The following is a 21,304-nucleotide window of genomic DNA, read 5'->3' as shown; positions in this document are numbered from 1 at the left end:
TTTCATTCGAGTGCTGTCACTCCATCTAATATTGGCACACCGTTAAATATAGCTGTGAGATGATCTGTTCAACTGTAAGCTCCTCGGGGTTTCGTGTCTGCCCTGTTTTCTAGGGTTTCCAGCTCGTAGCTCGGTGCCTGACTCATAATAGGTGTTCCATAAATGCTTGTTGAATGAAAGAATGATGATGGAGGTGGTATTCCAACTCGGGACTGCCTCAATGCCTGGCACTTTCTCCTCTGTCACTCTGTTTTGGTGTTTTAGCAGAGGCAGATAGTGAGGGCGCCACAATGCCCACAGCATGCGGCTGGACTGAGCGCTAAGCGGGCTCAGGAAGATGAGCACGCGGGGGGTCTGAGCCAGCCAAGGGGCCGGGCGCCGCCTGGGGGCGCTGCGGCTGCTGCGGGACGCACCAGCCCTAGTCGCCCGCAGGCTCCGCCAGAGGAGTGGCCCCGCCACCCCAAGGCCCAGAGGACCAACCGCTTCGACCCGTGCCCGGGCGGCGGCAGTGTTCGCCGGCGAGAGGAGGAGGGCCAGGCCCCCACGGTGGGGCGAAAAGCCCTGAAACTTTCTCTCAGTTCCTTCCGGTGCGCCTCCCGCTCGCCCTTGCGGGGGCCCTGAGGGTGGATTCAAGGCCCCGCAAGAAGCCATCTAACGCGGCGAAGACTGTTCTCAGCCCCACGGGAACGGCTCGGACGCAGCGTCCCTCTCCCGGACAAGAAAACAGCCATTCTAGAGTAGGTTCCTCCCCTTTCCTTGTTCTTTCCCCTTTCCGGTGCCCATGGCTGACGCGAGCTGCTTTTGGACCTGGGTCCCGGGCTTGAGGCTGGACAGACGTGGGTTCTGTTTCTGAAAAGCGTAAAACCTCAGACATGTCCTGCAACCTCCTGGTCTCCGTTTTTGCCTCTATAAAGTGGGCATAACAAGGTCTGACTCACTGACCTGGGGTCTCAGGTGTGGCGCCCAAACCAGCAGTATCAGCATTTCCTGTAACTTTACTAAAATGCATATTTTCTGGCCCCACTACAGCTCACTGAATCAGAAACTCAGTGGTGGGATTCAGCGATTTGTATTTGAACAAGCCCCAGGTGATTTTGATACAAGCTAAATTTTGAGAACCACTATATAATAGAGACCAATCAGATGAAATAAATAAAACTATTATATAGTAAAGAACCTGGCTCAATAAATAGTAGTTGTGGTTATTATTATTTCAGGAATAGACAGGCATTCATTGGCACAGAAATTGAAGGTTAAGCAGATGCTTCTTTCCTTTTCGTTTTCTTTTTTTTCTTTTCTTTTTTTTTTTTTTTTTGAAACAGTATTTTACACTTGTTGCCCAGGCAAGAGTGCAATGGGGTGATCTCGGCTCACCGCAACCTCTGCCTCCCAGGTTCAAGCGTCCTGTCTCAAGCCTCCCGAGTAGCTGGGATTACAGGCATGTACCACCACGTTTGGCTAATTTTGTATTTTTAGTAGAGACGGGGTTTCTCCATGTTTGTCAGGCTGGTCTCGAACTCCTGACATCAGTTGATCTGCCCGCCTCGGCCTCCCAAAGTGCTGGGATTATGCGTATGAGCCACCGCGCCCCACCCTTTTCTTTCATGCAGGTCATTATAGTTTTGCTTTAAAAAAACTGAAAGCAAAATAAATATACATATGATTTGGATATTTATCCCCTCCAAATCTCATGTTAAAATAGATTCCCCAATGTTGGAGGTAGGGCTTGGTGCGAGGTGTTTGGATTATGGGGGCGGATCCCTCATGAATGGCTTGGTGCTTTCCTGGCAGAGTGAACTCTACCTCTGAGCTCATGAAAGATCTGGTTGTTTAAGAGTAGACATCTCCCCTTTCTCTCTATTGTTCCCTCTCTTACCATGTGACACACTGGCTCCCCTTCCCCTTCCACCATGATTGTAAGATTGGTCTCACCAGAAGCTGAGCAGATGCTGGTGCCATGCTTATACAGACTGCAGAATTGTGAGCCAAATAAACCTCTTTTCTTTATAAATTATGCAGTCTCAGGTATTCCTTTATAGCAACACAAACAGACTAACACAAACATATACAAAAGAATGCCTCTCCAACAACAAAATAGGTATGTAACAGTAGCTTCTCACAGATAAACTTAACATTTCTTTTTGACATACATCTTCTTGTCTTCTTTGAAAAGCAGAATGTGGTTAATGATAAAGGTTTTATTAATTTTAATTATTTTAATTCAAATTTCAGCTTTCATATACTGCAGTTATTTTTAATTTGAAAACTGTAATGGTTGACCATGAGAAACTAATCTTATGTAGGTGAAAGGTACAGATTTATTTCTAGACAAATCCAGTTTCATTGCCATGTCAGATTTTATTGATAATCTTTTCCTTCTTATTCATTGCAGAAGCTTCGAAAAGGCCACACTAGATTTAATTAGAAATGTTAAGATTGCCCAAAAAAGGATTACCTAGATTTGAGCAAGTTCAAGATGAAGAAACCTACCTGGAAAATTTAGCAATACAAAGAAATGCATCTGCTTTTTTTGAAAAATATGATCGGAGTGAAATACAAGAGTTACTAACTACTGCACTAGTTAGCTGGTTGTCTGCCAAAGAGGATGTTCACTCTCAAGTAGACCTCCCATGTGGAATTATGAGTCAAATGAATAATGTAGGCTTCTCCACTGCAATCCTACTGACTCCCGTGGACCCTACTGCCCTCTTAGACTATAGAGAAGTCCATCAGATGATAAGAGAGTTGGCTATTGGAATTTATTGCCTAAATCAAATCCCTTCCATCAGTTTAGAAGCTAATTATGATCAGAGTTCTTCTTGTCAGTTACCTCCAGCTTATTATGATACCAGAATTGGGCAAATTCTGATCAATATTGACTACATGCTGAAAGCATTATGGCATGGAATATATATGCCCAAAGAAAAACGAGTTAGATTCTCTGAATTGTGGCGTACCATCATGGACATTGATCCTGATGGAAAACCTCAAACAAATAAAGACATTTTTTCAGAGTTTAGTTCAGCAGGTAAGATAATTTAACACTTCTTAAATTTTTTTTGTTTTTTGAGACAGAGTCTTACTACGTCGCCCAGGGTGATCATGAACTCCTGAGCTCAAGCCATTCACCCACCTAGGCCTCCCAAAGTGCTAGGATTACAGGCATGAGCCACTGCACCTGGCCACTTCTTAATTATTTTTATTCAATGCCATTCTTAAAATTTTTAACTTTTATTTCAATAGTTTTTGGGGGAACAGGTGGTTTTTGGTTACATGGCTAAGTTCTTTAGTGGTGATTTCTGAGATTTTGGTGCACCTATCACCCGAGCAGTGTACACTGTACCCCATGTGTAGTCTTTTACCCCTCACTTTCCTCTTACCTTTCCTCTAGAATCCCCAAAGTCCATTATATCATTCTTATGCCTTTGCGTCCTCATAGCTTAGCTCCCACTTATAAGGGAAAACATAAAATACTTGGCTTGCCATTCCTGAGTTACTTCACTTAGAATAATGGTCTCCAACCCCATCCATGTTTCTGTGAATGCCATTATTTCATTCATTTTTATGGCTGAGTAGTATTTCACAGTATATATATTTTCTTTTTTTTTTTTCTTTCTTTCTTTTTTTTTTTTTTTGGAGATGGGGGTCTCCCTATGTTGAACAGGCTGGCCTGGAACCCCTGGCCTCATACGATCCTCCCATCTTGACTTCCTAGAGTGCTAGGATTATAGATATGAGCCACTGCACCTGGGCACCACGTTTTCTTTATCTACTCATTGGTTGATGGGCATTTAGACTGGTTCCATATTTTTGCAATTGCGAATTGTGCTGCTATAAACATGCATGTGCGAGTGTCTTTTTCATATAGTGACTTCTTTTCCTCTGGGTAGATACCTCATAGTGGGATTGCTGGATCAAATGGTAGTTCTACATTTAGTTCTTTAAAGAATCTCTATACTGGTTTCCACAGTGGTTGTACTAGTTTACATTACAATCCCACCAGCAGTGTAAGTATTCCTTTTTCACCACATCCATGCCAACATGTATTATTTTTTGATTTTTAAACTATGGCCATTCTTGCAGGAGTAAGATGGCATCTCAGTGTGGTTTGATTTGCATTTCTCTGATAATTAGTGATGTTGAGCATTTTTAATATGTTTGTTGGCCTTTTGTATATCTTCATTTGAGAATTATCTATTCATGGCTTTTGCCCACTTTTTGATGGGATTGTTTGTTTTTTTCTTGCTGATTTGTTTGAGTTCCTGGTAGATTCTAGATGTTAGTCCTTTGTTGGGAGCATAATTTGCAAATATTTTCTCCTACTCTGTGGGTTGTCTGTTTACTGGTTGTTTCTTTTGCTGTTTAGAAACTTTTTAGTTTAATTAGGTCACATCTATTTAAGTTTGTTTTTGTTGCATTTGCTTTTGGGTTCTTGGTCATGAACTCTTTGCCTAAGCCAATGTCTAGAAGGGTTTGTCCGAGTTATATTCTAGAATTTTTATGGTTTCAGGTCTTAGATTTAGTTCTTGATCCATCTCGAGTTGATTTTTATATAAGGTGAGAGATGAGGATCCAGTTTCATGTGGCTTTCCAATTATCCCAGCACCATTTGTTGAATAAGGGTGCCCTTTCCCCACTTTACGTTTGTGTTTGCTTTGTCAAAGATCAGTTGCCCATAAGTACTTGGTTTTATTTCTGGGTTATCTATTCTGTTCCATTGGTCTCTGTGCCTATTTTTATACCAGTACCATGCTGTTTTCGTAACTATAGCCTTGTAGTATAGTTTGAAGTCAGATAATGTGATGCCTCCAGATTTGTTCTTTTTGCTTAGTCTTGCTTTAGCTATGTGGGCTCATTTTGGTTCTATATGACTTTTAAGATTGTTTTTTCTAGTTTCGTGAGGAATGATGATAGTATTTCTATGAGAATTGCATTGAATGTGTAGATTGCTTTTGGCAGTATGGTCATTTTCACAATATTGATTCTACCCATCCATGAGCATGGGATGTGTTTTCATTTGTTTGTGTCATCAATGATTTCTTTCAGCAGTGTTTTGTAGTTTTCCTTGTAAAAATTATTCACCTCTTTGATTGGGTATATTCCTAAGTATTTTATTTTATGTTATTTTATTTAACTTTATTTATTTTTTTTTACAGCTGTTGTAAAAGGGATTGAGCTCTTGATTTGAGTCTCAGCTTGGTTGTTGTTGGTGTATAGCAGTGCTAGTGATTTGTGTTCATTGATTTTGTATCCTGAAACTTTACTAAATTACGGCATCTAAGAGGTTTTTAGATGAATCTTTAGGGTTTTCTAGGCATATGATCTTATTATTGGGAAACAGCCACAGTTTGACTTCCTCTTTACCAAATTGGATGTCCGTTATTTATTTCTGTTGTCTGATTCCTCTGGCTAGGACTTCCAGTACTATGTTGAATAGAAGTGGTGAGAGTGGGTATCCTTGTCTTGTTACAGTTCTCAGGGGAAATGCTTTCAGTGTTTTCCTGTTCAGTATAATGTTGGGTGTGGGTTTGTTATAGAGCACTTTTATTACCTTGAGGTATGTTCCTTCTACGGCCATTTTGCTGAAGGTTTTCATCATAAAGCAATGCTGGATTTTGTCAAATGCTTTTTCTGCATCTATTGAGATGATTTTTGTTTTTGATTCTGTCTGTATGATGTATCACATATATTGACTTGCATATGTTAAACCAACCCTTCATCCCTGGTATGAAACCCACTTGATCATGGTGTATTATCTTTCTGATATGCTGTCAGATTCCATGAGGATTTTTGCATCCATGTTCATCATGAATATTGGTCTGTAGTTTTCTTTTTTTGTTATATCCTTTCCTAGTTTGGATATTAGGGTGATACTGGCTTCATAGAATAATTTAGGGAGAATTCCCTCTTTATCTTTTGGAATAGTTTCAGTAAGATTGATACCAGTTCTTCTTTGAATGTCTGATAGAATGCAGCTGTGAATCCATCTGGTCCTGGACTTTTTTGTTGTTGGCAATTTTTTATTGTTTCAAGCTCTCTGCTTGTTATTTGTCTGTTCAGAGTTTCTGTTTCTTCCTATTTGATCTAGGAGGGTTGTATATTTCCAGGAATTTATCCATCTCCTCTAGATGTTCTAGTTTGTGCACATAAAGGTGTTTATAGTAACCTTGAATGATCTTTTGTATTTCTGTGGTATCAGTTGTAATGACTCCTGTTTCATTTCTAGTTGAGCTTATTTGGATCTTCTCTCTTCTTGGTTAATCTAGTTAATGGTGTATCAATTTTATCTTTTCAAAAAACCAGCTTTTTGTTTCATTTATCTTTCACATTGTTTTCTTCTTTCAGTTTCATTTAGTTCTGCTCTAATCTTTGTTACTTCTTTTCTTCTTCTTGGTTTGGGTTTGGTTTGTTCCTGTTTCTCTAGTTCCTTGAGGTGTGACCTTAGATTGTCTATTTGTGTTCTTTTGGACTTTTTAATGTAGGCATTTAATGCTATGAACTTTCCTCTTAGCTCTACCTTTGCTGTAATCCCAGAGGTTTTGATATCACTATTATCATTTGGTTCAAAGATTTTTAAATTTCCATCTTGGTTTCATTGTTGACCCAAAGATCATTCTGGAGCAGATTATTTCATTTCCGTGTGTTTATGTAGTTTTGCGGGTTCCTTTTGGAGTTAATTTCCAGTTTATTCCACTGTGGTCTGAGAGGATATTTGATATAATTTTGATTTTCTTAAATTAATTGAGACTTGTTTTGTGACTTATCATATGATCTGTCTTGGAGAATGTTAAGCCATTTTTTAAATTTAAAGGTAATTTATCTGGATCAAGGTGATGCCAAGAGCTTTGCGAAGATCTGAGGTCCATGGAGGTTAAGGATCAGCAAGAGTGGGTGGTAGTTTCCAACAGCAGTAGAGCCTTGACATTTCTGATGAAAATTGTGTTTACTTTTGTTTCCCTTTTTACAAATTTACCTGAGGCTCTCATTTGAGAGGACGTGGGACTGATGAGCCATCATTCTGAATGGGCATAAGCCAAACTGGTAAAGAAACAACAGGCTCTTTTTAGATTCAGATATCTAGATGGAAACTTTCAATATACAAGTCAAATTCTAGAAAGTGATAAAGGTTAGATACATATTGATTAATCATCCAAGTGTTAAAGCCACGAGAGCCTTTGGATCATCCAGTTAGAGCACCAATAGAGAACTGATCATGGCAGGAAGGAGCACATGTCCTGTTGTGTAACTAAGGGAAGAGAGCTCCTGCTTACTTGATGACAAAGTTAGTTACATAGAGCCACTTCATGGCCCAGGATCTGGTCTATTTCACCCAGCTGTGTGTCATATCTGAGGTTGCCACCCTCTATGAGGATTCCCTTGCAGTGGTGCACCTGGTAAGGGGATCAGAGACACATATGAACATTCTAATCAAGTTGTAGGTGGAAACAGAGAGCACCAAAAGACTAATGCTGTCTGCTTTCTACACCTACATTTTCAGGGGTGATACTCAAAACACTTAACCACCATCACAGTATTGGCACTGACCAATCAGAATGGACATCAGCCATAATGCTGGAGCAGGGTCTCAGAGACCTCCTGCTTGTCATATTTACCCTTTTCTGGATCATGGAGCTTTTCAGGTGATCCCTGGGGAGGGAGGTGTTCAATGAGCTTGGGGCTGCAGCAATTCAGTTTGCCAAATGAGCATTCAGTATTTTAACAATGTAGTGTTATTGATGCATATTAGCTAAATATCGGTGCTTTCCTGATATGAAACTTACGTCTTGAGTTTTGTGATTCTACTTTTAAAATCTCTCTCAAAATCATCTACTTTGGCTTATCTCTACTGCAATACTGTAGTACAGAACACCCTTTTCCACTGCAACAGCATTCTGACTGCTCTCTGCCTAATCCTTTTTAAAATTGTTTATAAATGAGGCTGGGAACCTTAATAAATCCAGTCACTCTACTATCATGTGCCTGGGGATAGTGCTGGGTGTGTTTACGATAAAGTGCTTAATACTGTTGGCTCCTGAGTGATCAAAGATGAGCATCAAAGCCATGCATGGTGGAATGTGTCTTTATTCCCAGCTACTCAGGAGGCTGAGGCAGGAGAATTACTTGAGGCCAGGAGTTCGAGGCTGTAGTGTGCTATGTTTGCACCTGTGAATAACCACCACTCTGCAGCCTGGGAAACATAGTGAGACCCCCATCTTTTAGGAAAAAAAAAAGAAAAAAAGATGAGCATTACACCTAGTAGAAATATTTTTTTCTCCCTCCACTGCACATTGGGTGTCTGCTTCAGAAACTTCAACAATGTGTGGTGCAAGCAATGGTAAATGACCACCAGCATACATACTAGATCTACTGAAGTAGTTTATGGGGGGAATCTCACGGTGGCAGTAGCAGGAATAGGCACAGGTTTCCCCATCATGCACCACACCTGGAGTACCACTGTGAAATCCTACAGGGCCAATAGTCAGACTCTAAGAAAGGGACCTGAACCATTGGGCTACAGGGCTTTTATGCTACATGATTAAAGAAGCATCAGGTCAGAGGACAGGATACAAGAGCAAGATGTTTTAGCCTAGGTTACACTCCAAATTGCATCAGAAACAAGGACATGAGTCAAGTTAGTTTTTGAGAAATGATTCCATGGAACAGGAGTGAGGGACAGGAAAAGTGAATAGAAAAGGAGGGAGCATCAACCCAAGAATGTGCTGTTGAGCTTTTTCACCACTTGGGCAATTGGGATTTATTTTGCTGGGACACTCTGAGGAGTCATATAGAATACACTGCAGAATTGCCAGCCTAAGAGATGTGCTATGGTCTGAATGTTTATGTCTCCCCAAAATTCAAATGTTGAAACCTAATCACCAATGGCATTAGGACATGGGACCATTGGAGGGTGATTAGTTCATAAGGGCATACCCCTCATGAATAGGATTAATGCCTTTATAAAAGAGGCCCCAGAGAGCTGCCTTGTCCCTTCCACCCTGTAAAGATACAGCAAGAAGGTACCATCTATGAACCAGGGAATGGGTCCTCATCAGACACCACATCTAACTTGATCTTGGATATCCCAGCCTTTACAGCTGTGAGAAATAATTTTCTATTCTTTATAAGCTACCTAGTCTGTGCTTTTTTCTTATAGTAGCTCTAAATGATTAAGACAGGATAGATGAGGGAAGAGTATCCACTGGCCGCTGTCTCTCATTAGCCAAAGTTTGAATGGAGGGTTAACTCGCTCATGCTTTCAGGTTTGTTCCTACACCAGAATGGCTGGATGGGTTCCATCAGGAGTCTAACAGCGGTGGCAGAGAAGCCTCAGGGCAAAAATAATCCTGTGGTGCACTTGAGGCAAGGTACAGTCAGGTCAAGTCTGTGTGGAGCAAAAACTACAGTTAAAAAATGTGGTCTGAAAGGATGTGAGGTAGGGAACAAAAGGTGTCTGATACACACAGTGTGACTCATGGAAACTTGGCTGCAGCCCTTTCTTCCAAGCTTAGTGTTAGAGATTGAGGGGGTGTACCACCTCTCCACTGGCATGATCAGAGAGCTGGTGTCCAAGCTTTGTAATTGCAGGTACATGGTGTCAAGCTAGCAGCAGTGTAAGTTGTTACATCACCATTCACATTTGGGAAAACAGCAGCTCCTCTGTTGGCATGACTGGGAAACTGTGTTCACACCTTGCAACTGACCATGTGATTACCTTAAACACCGTGCTACAGTGGATTTCCAAGGAATTGTGCAGAAAGCCAACATTTTTTCAGAGGGCAGACTGCTGGGAATCCGTCTTGGCCAAGTTAACCTTTATCTCTCACATAGCTTTGCACTCTACAAACCACCAGCAACATCATTCTTTAAAAACAGTAGCAATAGTAGAGAATAGAGCACACCAAAAGTCTTGCCATGTTACCCAGTTTTCTCAGCAGGTATTTTAGTTAGGGTGGATCCCTTCATCTAATTCATAAATTCTTAGACTCTTTCCAGAAGGCTAGGAGGATAGAAGGAAAGAAGAAAACATCTCATGATAGCAAAATAGGAGAAGGAAACTTTTAATAGAAATATTGAGAAAAAATGGGAACTTATTTAATATCACAAGTGAGTAATGTGAGTTGGGTTGTTTTTTTCTCTGTTCATTCCCTGTCTTCTATCTGGAATGCCTTCTTCCTGCTTACCCCACACCACTTGTCCACATTCTTCCTAGGGCTATTACTACTCATTTTTTGAGACTTGATTCAGACACTGCCTCCTCTAGTCAGACTCTTATCTGTGTGCAGAAAAATACTTTGTATTTTGAATTGAAATTATTGGCTTCATTTCTTTCTTCCTTATTAGATATTAAGCTCCTTCTTGAGAGCACAGAAAATTGTGTCTTTTTTGGTTTGATTTTAAATTCTCAGCACCTTATACAGTGCATGACATATAGTAAACTTTCAATACATGTAGAAATTAAATGGGTAATAATAGAATATAAGGGAATTGGTTGGGCACAGTGGCTCACACCTGTAATTCCAACACTTGAGGAGGCCGAGGTAGGCGGTTCGCTTGAGTTCAGGAGTTCGAGACCAGGCTGGCCAACGTGGTGAAACCCCGTCTCTACAAAATACACAAAACTTAGCCAGGCATGGTGGTGGATGCCTGTAGTCTCAGATGCTCGGGAGGCTGAGGTGGGAAGATCACTTGAGCCCAGGAGGTTGAGGCTGCTGCAGTGAGCCAAGATCATACCACTATACTCCAGCCTGGGTGACAGAGACCCTGTCTCAAAAAAAAAAAAAAAAAAAAGGTTAAAGCTGTGGAAACTTTTGTTTCCCCTCATTCCCTTCATCCTCCAAATTTCATTTGATCCAATTTTTTATAAAATTCTTTTTTATTATTTACTTTCCTATGACTTTGTACGTATTCCTTCCAGCTAATTTACATAAACGTGCACTTTGTTTTTTGAATTTTTTTTTCAAAGGGACAAGCTCTTACTCTGTCACCCAGGCTTGAGTGCAGTGGCATGATCTCAGCTCATTGCAGCCTCAGACTCCTGGGGTCAAGTGATCTTCCTGCCTCAGCATCCTGAGTAACTGGGACTACAGGAACGTGCCACCGTACCTAGCTAATTTTTTTGTTTTTCATTTTTTGTAGAGATAGGTCTTACTGTGTCACTATGTTGTCCCAGCTGGGACATTTCCTTTCTTTAATAACTTTATTTTTCTTTTTTTTTTTGCTGCTGGTCCTTGATTCAGGGAACACTATTTTTCATGATATGAACAATCGTGTTTTTTTTTTCAAGTAGCTAACTTTTCCATGTACTTACTACTAATTCAGTTCCAGTCTTTCGAAGGGAAATATTGAACTCTTCTTGATAAAAAATGGGATATGAAGTTCCGTTTTTTCCTTAGAGATGTCTCTCTTGATAACTTCATCCTCCTCCTTTTGTCAGAACTCATTGCTTTAAGCCTTCTTTGCTTTCCTTTAGCACCCCTCTCTGCCCCTGGCCCAGTAATTCCAGTGCCTCTTTCATCTGAGAGGTTCTCCTCACCTACCTGGCAACCCTTGCTGCTTGTTTTCATTTAGGAGTGAGGCAGGAACGCTGGCAGACCTCACTGTAGAGTGATGAGGAGGAACCCCTGATGTTCCACTGGGAAGCCTGTCCCCCAGATGTTGTATCTGCAGGTCTGTTTCCTCCAGTATCCTGCTTGGAGGGAGGGCTGTGAGTCTGGGGCCAAAGGAGGGGAAGTGCTGAACTGTGGATATCTGGGTTCAGCACTCAGACTCTCATTTAACTAGTTTTCAGCACAACTGCTCCTCCCAACCCTCAGCTGTGCTTTGTACCCTTTTAGTGAGGAAGAGGAGAAGGGCTGTGCTATCTGGGGAAGATGATCTAGGGATCTCACTACACCTTTTCTTTTAAAAAAATTCTTGCACTATGGCCTGTCCTTCACAGCCTCCACATAATGCTTTCAATCTCTAAGGCTTCTTGTGGTTTTTGTTGGCTCCTAGTCACCCCAACCCATGAGGTTTTAGTGCTATCAACAATCCCTCCGGCTTTTTAGAATTCTTTAAACTGCTAGAATCCCTTTCATTTCTTTGTAATTTATCTAACTATTTTGCAGAAAAGAGATGAATTATAGTGGCCATTTTAAAAACCCAAGAGTATTCTGGCCTTTTTAAAAAAAAGATTTGAGAAAGAAAAAAGAAAAAGAAAGGAGGGGACACATTGAGGTATCATTTATACTTTAAAGCATATATATTACAAACAAACGCCACATTTTCTACAGTCATGTCTTATGACTCCAAGCAGTTTTCTCAAGCCTAAGTTAAGGGTAACATTGCAGATATAACTATCTTAAAAAGACTATTTGACAAGAAGAAAGTCCTCAATTTCTTTGTAAATGGCAAGAAAATGTAGCACAGGACATTTGTCATTTTTTGATAGAGTAAAATCAAGTTTTAATTCTTATTTATTAAATGATGATTACTAAGCTGGCAGGTTCTTTGTTTATTATGTATATCTAGCTTCTTATTGGCAAAAAAAAAAAGAAGAAACTTATAGTACTAGCCTGAAAAAACAAACTATGCTTTTGGCCCAAGTGAGAAGCTGATACCCTGGTTAAAGAAAAAGCACATTTTCTTGTTGTTTCATATTTTCCTTGATCAAAGCTGGGACTTACGTTGTATCTGTATTCACTTTTATTAGTAACCTACTCATCTGTCTGCTTTTATCTTACACAATTTTATTGGCATTGTTAACTTAAGAATCATGAGATTTATAAATTTGGAAAGGAGACTATTTCTTTTTTTGAATTATTTTAAATTTTGTGGGTACATAGTAGTTATATATATTTATGAGATATTTTCACATAGGCATACAATGCCTAATAATCACATCAGGGTAAATGGAGTATCCTTCACCTCAAACATTTATCCTTTCTTTGTGTTATAGACAATCCAATTATACTCTTTTAGTGTTTTTAAATGTACAATAAATTATTGACTGTAGTCACCTTGTTGTGTTGTCAAATACTAGATCTTATTCATTCTATCTAACTATATTTTTGTATCCATTAATTATCCCCACTTCCCTCCTGCCCCACCATTCCCTGCCACCTTTCCCAGCTTCTGGTAACCATCTCTATTTCCATGAGGTCAATTGTTTTAATTTTTAGTTCCCACAAATAAGTGAGAACATGCAAAGTTTGTCTTTCTGTGCATGGCTTATTTCACTTAACATAATGTCCTCCAGTTTCATCAACGTTGTTGCAAATGACAGAATCTCATGGCTGAATAGTACTCCATTGTGTATATGTACCACTTTTTCTTTATCCATTCATCTGTTGATGGACACTTAGGTTGCTTCCAAATCTTGGTTATTATGAAGAGTGCTGCAACAAACGTGGGAGCGCAGATACCCTTCGATATTCCGATTTCCTTTCTTTTGGGTTTATACCCAGCAGTGGGATTGCTGTATCATACGGTAGCTATATTTTTAGTTTTTTGAGAAACCTCCAAACTGTTCTCCATAGTGGCTGTACTAGTTTACATTCCCACCAACAGTGTACTAGGGTTCCCTTTTCTCTACATCCTGCCAGCATTCATTTTTGCCTGTCTTTTGGTTAAAGGCCATTTAAACTGGGGTAAGATGATATCTTATTATAGTTTTGATTTGCCTTTCTCTGATGATCCGAGATGTTGAACACCTTTTCATATGCCTGTTTGACATGTGTATGTCTCCTTTTGAGAAAAGTCTATTCAGATCTTTTGTCTATTTTTTAATCAGATTAGAATTTTTTCCTGTAGAATTGTTTGACCTCCTTATATAGTCTGGTTATTAAGCCCTTGTTGGATAGATAGTTTGCAAATATTTTCTCCCATTCTGTGGGTTGTCTCTTCACTTTGCTGATTGTTTCCTTTGCTATGTAGGAGCTTTTTAAGTTGATGTGATCTCATTTGTCCATTTTTGCTTGGATTGCAAAATGTGCTTGTGAGGTTATTACTCAAATCTTTGTCCAGACTGATATCCTGGAAAGTTTACCCATTTTTTTTTTAGTAGTTTCATAGTTTGAGGTCTTAGATTTAAGTATTTAATCCATTTTGATTTGATGTTTATATATGGTGAGAGATAGGGGTCTAGTTTTATTCTTCCATATATGGATATCCAGTTTTCCCAGCGCCATTTATTGAAGAGACTGTTTTTTCCCCAGCATATGTTCTTGGCACCTTTATTGAAAATGAGTTCATTGTACAAGTATGGATTTGTTTCTGAGTTCTCTGACCTCCTTTGGTCTATGCGTCTGTTTTTATGCCAGTACGATGCAGTTTGGGTGACTATCACTCTGCAATATACTTTGAAGTCAGGTAATGTAATTCCTCCAGTTTTGTTCTTTTTGCTCAGGATGACTGGCTATTCTAGATCTTTCCTGGTTTCATATATATTTAGGATTACTTTTTCTATTTCTATGAAGAACAGTGACTGCTATTTTGATATGGATTGCAATGCATCTGTATATTTCTTATAAAGGGTTACAGTCTTCAAGCTGGCCATTCTGACAGGCATTTCGAGGAAGAGAGGAGCAAGACAGGAATTTAAGCTGAACTGTTTGGCCAAGTATACATATTCAGGTATAGATATGTAACAAGTTATAGAAAGAGCTATGAACATTCATGAAGTGGGTTCTAACATGCGTATTGAACAAACATGCATTTACATATGATCCATGTTCACTTTGGGGTGGAGACTTAACATATAAATGCATTACAATTAGGCCCTTATTACACATCAGAAGGTGAAGCAGGGACTTGAAGGCATTCACATGTACAGCCTCTGTAAACAGGCCAGAACCACATCACGGTCAGTAGTCTTATGAGGAGAAAGTTACTGAAATCAGTCTCTTGTCCAGTCAAAGCTCTAATTACGGTGTGGGGGACAGGAAGGTCAGTTATTCAGCATCTGTTGGTGAACGGGCCGTAATTCTTTTAAAATTGCCTATCTTGAGGACAGTGTTTGTTTAACTGCTAGAGAAAAAAGAAAAACCTTGTGGCAGTTAGAATATAGTTTGTTCTTTAAGTAGAGGGGTTTGTGACTTCACCATTGCCTGGCATGGCCCTAGGTTTTGTTTATAGTTTGGTATCTTATTGCCACAAAGAGTCTGTTCTGTCAGTCTTATGATCTGTGTTTTAACATTAATGCTGGTCAGTTATTGTGTCTAAACCACAAAAGGAAAGGGGTATAATGAGGCATGTCTGACCTCCCATCCCATCATGGCCAAGAACTTAGTTTTTAAGGTTTCTCTGGGGTCCCCTTGGCCAAAACGGGTCTGTTCAGTCAGTTGTGGGGGTGCTTAGAATTATATATTTGGTTTACAGCATCTAATTTTTCCTTTACTATCACGTTAGTAGGATTTAACGATAAAATCCTGTGTTCAGTCTTCCGTATTTATCCAGAAGCCAAATATGAAATTTTCACTATCTAAAATTTTCCTTTTTTGTCATGAAGGTTTGACTGATATTACAAAGGATCCAGACTTTAATGAAATCTATGATGAAGACGTGAATGAAGATCCAACATATGATCCTAATAGCCCTGAAGAAACAGCTGTATTTATGAAATATGCTGAAAATATTATGCTAAAGTTAACATTCAGTACCACACAAGTTCAACAGTATGAAAATGTCTTTATATTTGAAACAGGCTATTGGCTTACTAATGCTATAAAATATAATCAGGATTATCTTGATATCTGTACCTATCAGAGACTACAGCAAAGATTATATCTTCAAAAAAAGATTATTCAAAAACACTTCGAGAAGAAAAAAGATATCAGAAGAGGGATAGGATACCTAAAGTTAATATGTTTTCTGATTCCATTTCTACTGAGTTTAAAGAAGAAAATGAAAGTTCCATATTTAAGTAGTCTGCTTCAGCCTTTTTCAGGTAAGAGTATCACCAAAAATCAAATATAAAATATAAGTATATATTAAATATATGTTTAAATGCAATTTTGTTTCTAGTATATGGGTGCAGGCAGTAACCTAGCTATAACCTGTTAGAAAGAGAAAACAAACAAAATTTAATGTCTCTAATGTAATTAAAAACACTCAGTGTATGTACATAGTACTTTGTATATATTTATACCAATTATGAGGGTACTGAAAGATTTAAAATAAGTTAAAATAAAATAAGTTCTGTATGAATAGGGAAATATGCCATATCCATGATGGGAAAACACTGTGAGTGTATCATATCTCATTCAAATTACTCTATAAATTCAGTGTACTTTTATTCAAAATCCTGATCATATTTTTCATTGAAATATACACACTTACTCTAAAATTAATATACAGCAGCAAGGGGTTATTAATGGTCTTTCATTTCTGAAAAATAGATTGAAACATATTAAAACTATGGTAATTAAATGAGGGCAGTATTGGCACTTTAATAAACAAATAGAGCAATGTAAGAGAATAGAGAGCTGAAACAGGCCATGATTAATGGAATTTGATGGGACTTCAGTATAAACTCTTTATTCTACACTGATTAGCACACAATTTATACATTTTCATTGCTTTCCAAGCATGTAGGCTTGTTATAATGGGCTTTCTATTCAGATGGAAAATTTTCAGCAGAAATTTTGCAAATCCTTTAGTGAAAGTTTGTATCATGAGAATTCAGGTGCTGTGTTTTAGTGAAAGTTTGTGTCATGAGAATTCAATATCTGTGAACTATTAGAAATGGAATCATGACAGGTCATGGCTCTTGGGTGGTGGGGAGAATGTATAGAAGTAGGAGGGACTTGCTTAAAGAGAACGTTAGCTATATCTGCAATATCTTATTACTTAAACAATGGGAAGCAAATATGACTAATGTTAATAGTTAATTCTAGGTGTTGAGATCAGGGAGTATAGTGTGTATTATTATTTGTATTTTTCTTTACCTTTTTTATTTCCCAAAATACATTATGTCCCTTATGTTGATTAAACCATATTCTACTAACCAGTCAAAATATTGAAAAAACCTAGTCTTTGCTGGAATTTGAGAAAAGAAATTTTTTTTGAGGCAGAGTCTTGCTCTGTCACACAGGCTGGAGTGCAGTGGCACGATCTCGGCTCACTGCAACCTCTACCTCCTGGATTCAAGCGATTCTCCTGTCTCAGCCTCCCAAGTAGCTGGGATTACAGCCACCCACCACCATGCCCAGCTAATTTTTCTGTTTTTAGTAGAGACAAGGTTTCACTATGTTGGCCAAGCTGGTCTCGGACTCCTGACCTCAGGTGATCCACCCGCCTCAGCCTCCCAAAGTGCTGGGATTACAGGCATGAGCCACCGCGCCCAGGAGAGAAAATTATTTTTAAAAATAAGTTATCTGTGTAGTTTCATTGCTTTCCAGAAATATGGGATGGTTATTTTTGTATGTGAGATATACTCATCTATTTCTTTATAATGTCTCCTTTTACCTAAACTAGCTGAGATAAGTTTTTGTATATTTAACCGAAGATTCTCTTAGGCACAGAGTTTCTGGTCCTTTCCTATAATTGGGAGTAAGACATTAATCTTGAGCACACTTACGATAAATCAAGAACTAGAACAATGTTTTGAGCATACTTTTGAAATGTCTATACAATAAAACTACAGAAAGTGCTCAAAATATAAATATATTTTATATATACATACATATATATGTATATATTTGAGATATATATGTATATATTTGAGAGAGATATATAATATATATATACAGTAATTAACTGAGGGCAGTATTGGCACTGTAATATATGTATTTGAGACAGGGTGTCACTCTGTCACCTAGCTGGAGTGGAGTGGCACGATCTCAGCTCACTGCAGATTTTACCTCCTGGGCTCAAGCGATCCTCTCGCCTCAGCCTCCCAAGTAACTGGGATTACATGTGTGTGCCACCACATCCAGCTAGTTTTTGTGTTTTTAGTAGAGACGGGGTTTCACCATGTTGCCCAGACTGGTCTTGAACTTCTAGGCTCAAGCGATCTGCCCCTCTCAGCCTCTCAAAATGCTGGGATTATAGGCATGAGGCACTGTGCATGCTCAAAAATATATTTTAATGTTAAACTATTTATATACATTAACAGCATAAATAATTTTATGCACTATAATTGTCAAGATTTTAATTTCATCTGGAATTTTCTTTGTTTACATGAATGAGAAGTTAGATCTCTTAAAATATGACTGTTTATGTGCTGTTCACTTTTTAAATAAAAATTTGTTTTCATTTTTGGAGATGACAAGGTCAAGACAGAGCGAGAATTGCCTCCATTTATTTATGGAAGAGATTTTAAATGCCAGAATTTTCACTACAAAGAGAATCAGTATTTTCATGTTCATGGAGGAATTGAATTTGATATCAGCACCCCTTCAATTGAGAATGCCTTGGAAGATTTTCAGGTTTAAATGATCATTTCTTAGACAATTTATCATTTCACAACTCTTTTATCCTGTTCTCCAACCAAAAAGAGCCTCTGTTGGTACAGGCACTAGACAGCTCTCCAAATGATTATTCTCACAACTCAATAATTTTTTCATACATTATTTTAACATGAATGAATTAAGTGCAGATATATGTAAGGTACTGTGTTGGATATCTGAGATAAAATTATAAATAAGCTAGGTACAGCGGTCATCCTCACAGAATTTAAAGACTTCTAATGGACTATATTTGTCCTAGAATAGGTAACTAAAGAGTGCAGTAGAAATCTCTGGACACTCAGTACACATTCTAACATTTTCCTCAAAGAATCAGGATTAGAACAGAGATCCTTTAAAATTTTGGAACAGTAATTCTTCACCTGGAATTTAGTAGAAAAATTCTACATTTCAATTGTTACTGCTTTTCTACCTTCTGTATACTATATGTCTTTCCTTTTGTATTTTTTCCTCATTCTCAAAGTAAGGATTAGATATATGCAGCTGCTATCCGGGTCTTCTGGAATAGTAAATTTAAAATTTGTCATTTACATGTATACTCTTTCATACAAAGAATTCTTATAACTGTTTAGATGTGTCTAAGGATATGTCTTTAGTAACATAACTCATATTTTAGAAAAATTTAGAAAAAATACGAGATTGTGCTGCTAATACATTTATAGAAGATTCAGGATATAAAGAATATTACTCAATACCAGTCATGGAATTTCATGGAAAAAGGTAAGGAGCTTTCACTAATTACTGACATTAGCTACAATTTGTTGCAAGTTAGTAGAGAACAAAGAAAATGACAAAATGCAAAGGTTAATTTAAACCTTTACAATGGCGATTCCAGAATAATAACCACCATGAATGACTTATGGACTCAACAAAATATTAAATGTTATAGTTATTACTTCATGTATTTGATATAGTCTGTGTAACAATCCTTAGAGCTTGTAATTAGTTCTTATAATTAACAGAGTGGTTAAATAGGGGTAGAGATGGGGATCAAATCCTAGCCTATTTGTCTTTTATGTGTTGTGGTTCTTGGATTTTTAAATATTGGACACTGAAATTTGGAAATATGGGAAGTAGAGCTCAGAGGAAACATTTTAATTAGAGTCAAAGATTTAAAAACAAATAAGGAAATTTTGCTTGTTGGTTCGTTTGTTTGCTTTTAAGGCATGCAAGCAGTTGGGAGGATAGGACCAAGTCTGGAACTTTGGAGAATAGTAACTGAGGTGGGAAGATCGCTTGAGCCTAGGAGTTCAAGACCAGACTGGGCACCATAGTAAGACCCTATCTTTGTTTTTGTTTGTTTGTTTGTTTTTGAGACAGAGTCTTGCTCTGTCACCCAGGCTGGAGTGCGGTGGTGTAATCTTGGCTCACTGCAGCCTACACCTCCTAGCTTCAAGTGATTCCCCTGCCTCAGCCTCCTGAGTAACTAGGATTACAGGCATGTGCCACCATGCCCGGCTAATTTTGTATTTTTAGTAGAGAAGAGGTTTTGCCATGTTGGTCAGGCTGGTCTCAAACTCCTGACCTCAAGTGATCTGCCCACGTGAGCCTCCCAAAGTGCTGGGATTACAGGCATGAGCCACCATGCCTGTCCATAAGACCCTATCTCTACAAAAAATTTAAAAGCTAGCCAGGCTAGGTGGCACATGCCTGTAGTCACACCTACCCAGGAGGGTGAGGTGGGAGGATCACTTGAGCCTGAGAGGTCGAGGCTGAAGTGAACCGTGATTGTGCCACTGCACTCCAGCCTTGGCAACAGAGTAAGACCTTGTCTCAAGAAAAAAGAATACTGTATTTGCAGCAATAAATAGTTGCATTTGGAGGAGAAACCCAGGTAATATTAAGAGGCTTCCCACTGACAGAGGTAGGTTAGCAGCTGAAGTATTCACCGCTGAAATCCAGGCATGGGAAGGGTACCTCATAGGGGGAAGGGGAGGAAGGTCGCTGTTTTTCCTCACCTGTGATGATAAGCAAACCCAGGGAACAGAGTAACTCAAGATTTTATCAATTTTCCACTCCAGAGTGATAGGGATCAGGGCTGTTTCAAGCCCCACCTATGTTCCAGGGACATGGTAGGAGGGGGGTTTCTCTAGTCCACTGCTGCAGTGAGTAAAAGCCAAGGAGCCATTACCCAAAGCATCATTCCATATTACATTCAAGGTAAACTCTTGAGGAGCCAAATATAGACATAATTAGCTTAAAAGAATAAGAGGTAGGTAAGCAGACAGTTTGATGACCTAGAACTTCAGCCAGAGTTAGGCCTTCCAGGAGCTTTTAGACATTGCCCCAGATCACTGACATGGAAAAGACAGAGTCAATACAATATGAAGAAGGTATTTTTATATAAAGACTTGATTAATAACAGTTGATAACTATGTTATTAATATACTTACAGTTGGCTACAATTTAAACTACCATTTTGTATTTAATTGTTACAGAAAAATAAAAGTTTTGCCAGCATAGAAAGAGAAGTAGCAAATCACTTCAAAGTTAGAGAAACATCTTTTTTTCTTTATTTTTTATAGCTACTATGTGATCTATTTTGAACTAGAAACTTTCTATCAGCAACTATATAAGACACAGTGGTGGGGAGCCATAAATGAAATAGTGGACAATCTGAGACTGAAAAGACTTCCACTGACAGATGCTCAATTACATGAACAATTTAAGAAAAAATTTGGTTTCAAAAGAGCTATGAAATGCAAGGTATTTCAGTGACTACCACATAATTTAGTATATGAAGTTATGTATTATTGATAAGTGTGTGTCTCAAACAGATGTTTATCCTAGGGATAATAATAGGCTAAAGTCTTCAATATGAAATAAAATGCCACATTTTAGTAGCTGAAAGGCTATAC

The 21,304-nt window shown here is 38.6% G+C and overlaps 1 protein-coding gene across 4 annotated transcripts in view; it reads left to right on the top strand.

Moving 5' to 3' along the window:
• The first annotated feature begins 560 nt into the window (after positions 1-560).
• The window catches only part of ANKAR (ankyrin and armadillo repeat containing), a 75,810-nt gene continuing 55,066 nt past the window's right edge, over positions 561-21,304 (top strand). For all 4 annotated transcript variants that reach the window (XM_058440268.1, XM_032755153.2, XM_058440262.1 and 1 more), the window contains exons 1-6: positions 561-737; positions 2,393-3,028; positions 15,488-15,925; positions 18,244-18,407; positions 19,063-19,166; positions 20,972-21,152. In XM_058440268.1, coding sequence (XP_058296251.1) covers positions 2,428-3,028; positions 15,488-15,925; positions 18,244-18,407; positions 19,063-19,166; positions 20,972-21,152 — 1,488 coding nt within the window. In that variant the 5' untranslated portion in view covers positions 561-737; positions 2,393-2,427. The remainder of the gene's footprint in view (positions 738-2,392; positions 3,029-15,487; positions 15,926-18,243; positions 18,408-19,062; positions 19,167-20,971; positions 21,153-21,304) is intronic.

Source organism: Hylobates moloch, unplaced genomic scaffold, assembly GCF_009828535.3.
Source record: "Hylobates moloch isolate HMO894 unplaced genomic scaffold, HMol_V3 SCAFFOLD_1, whole genome shotgun sequence".
In the NCBI taxonomy this organism is placed as follows: domain Eukaryota; kingdom Metazoa; phylum Chordata; class Mammalia; order Primates; family Hylobatidae; genus Hylobates; species Hylobates moloch.
This window is presented reverse-complemented; position numbering and strand designations above follow the sequence as displayed.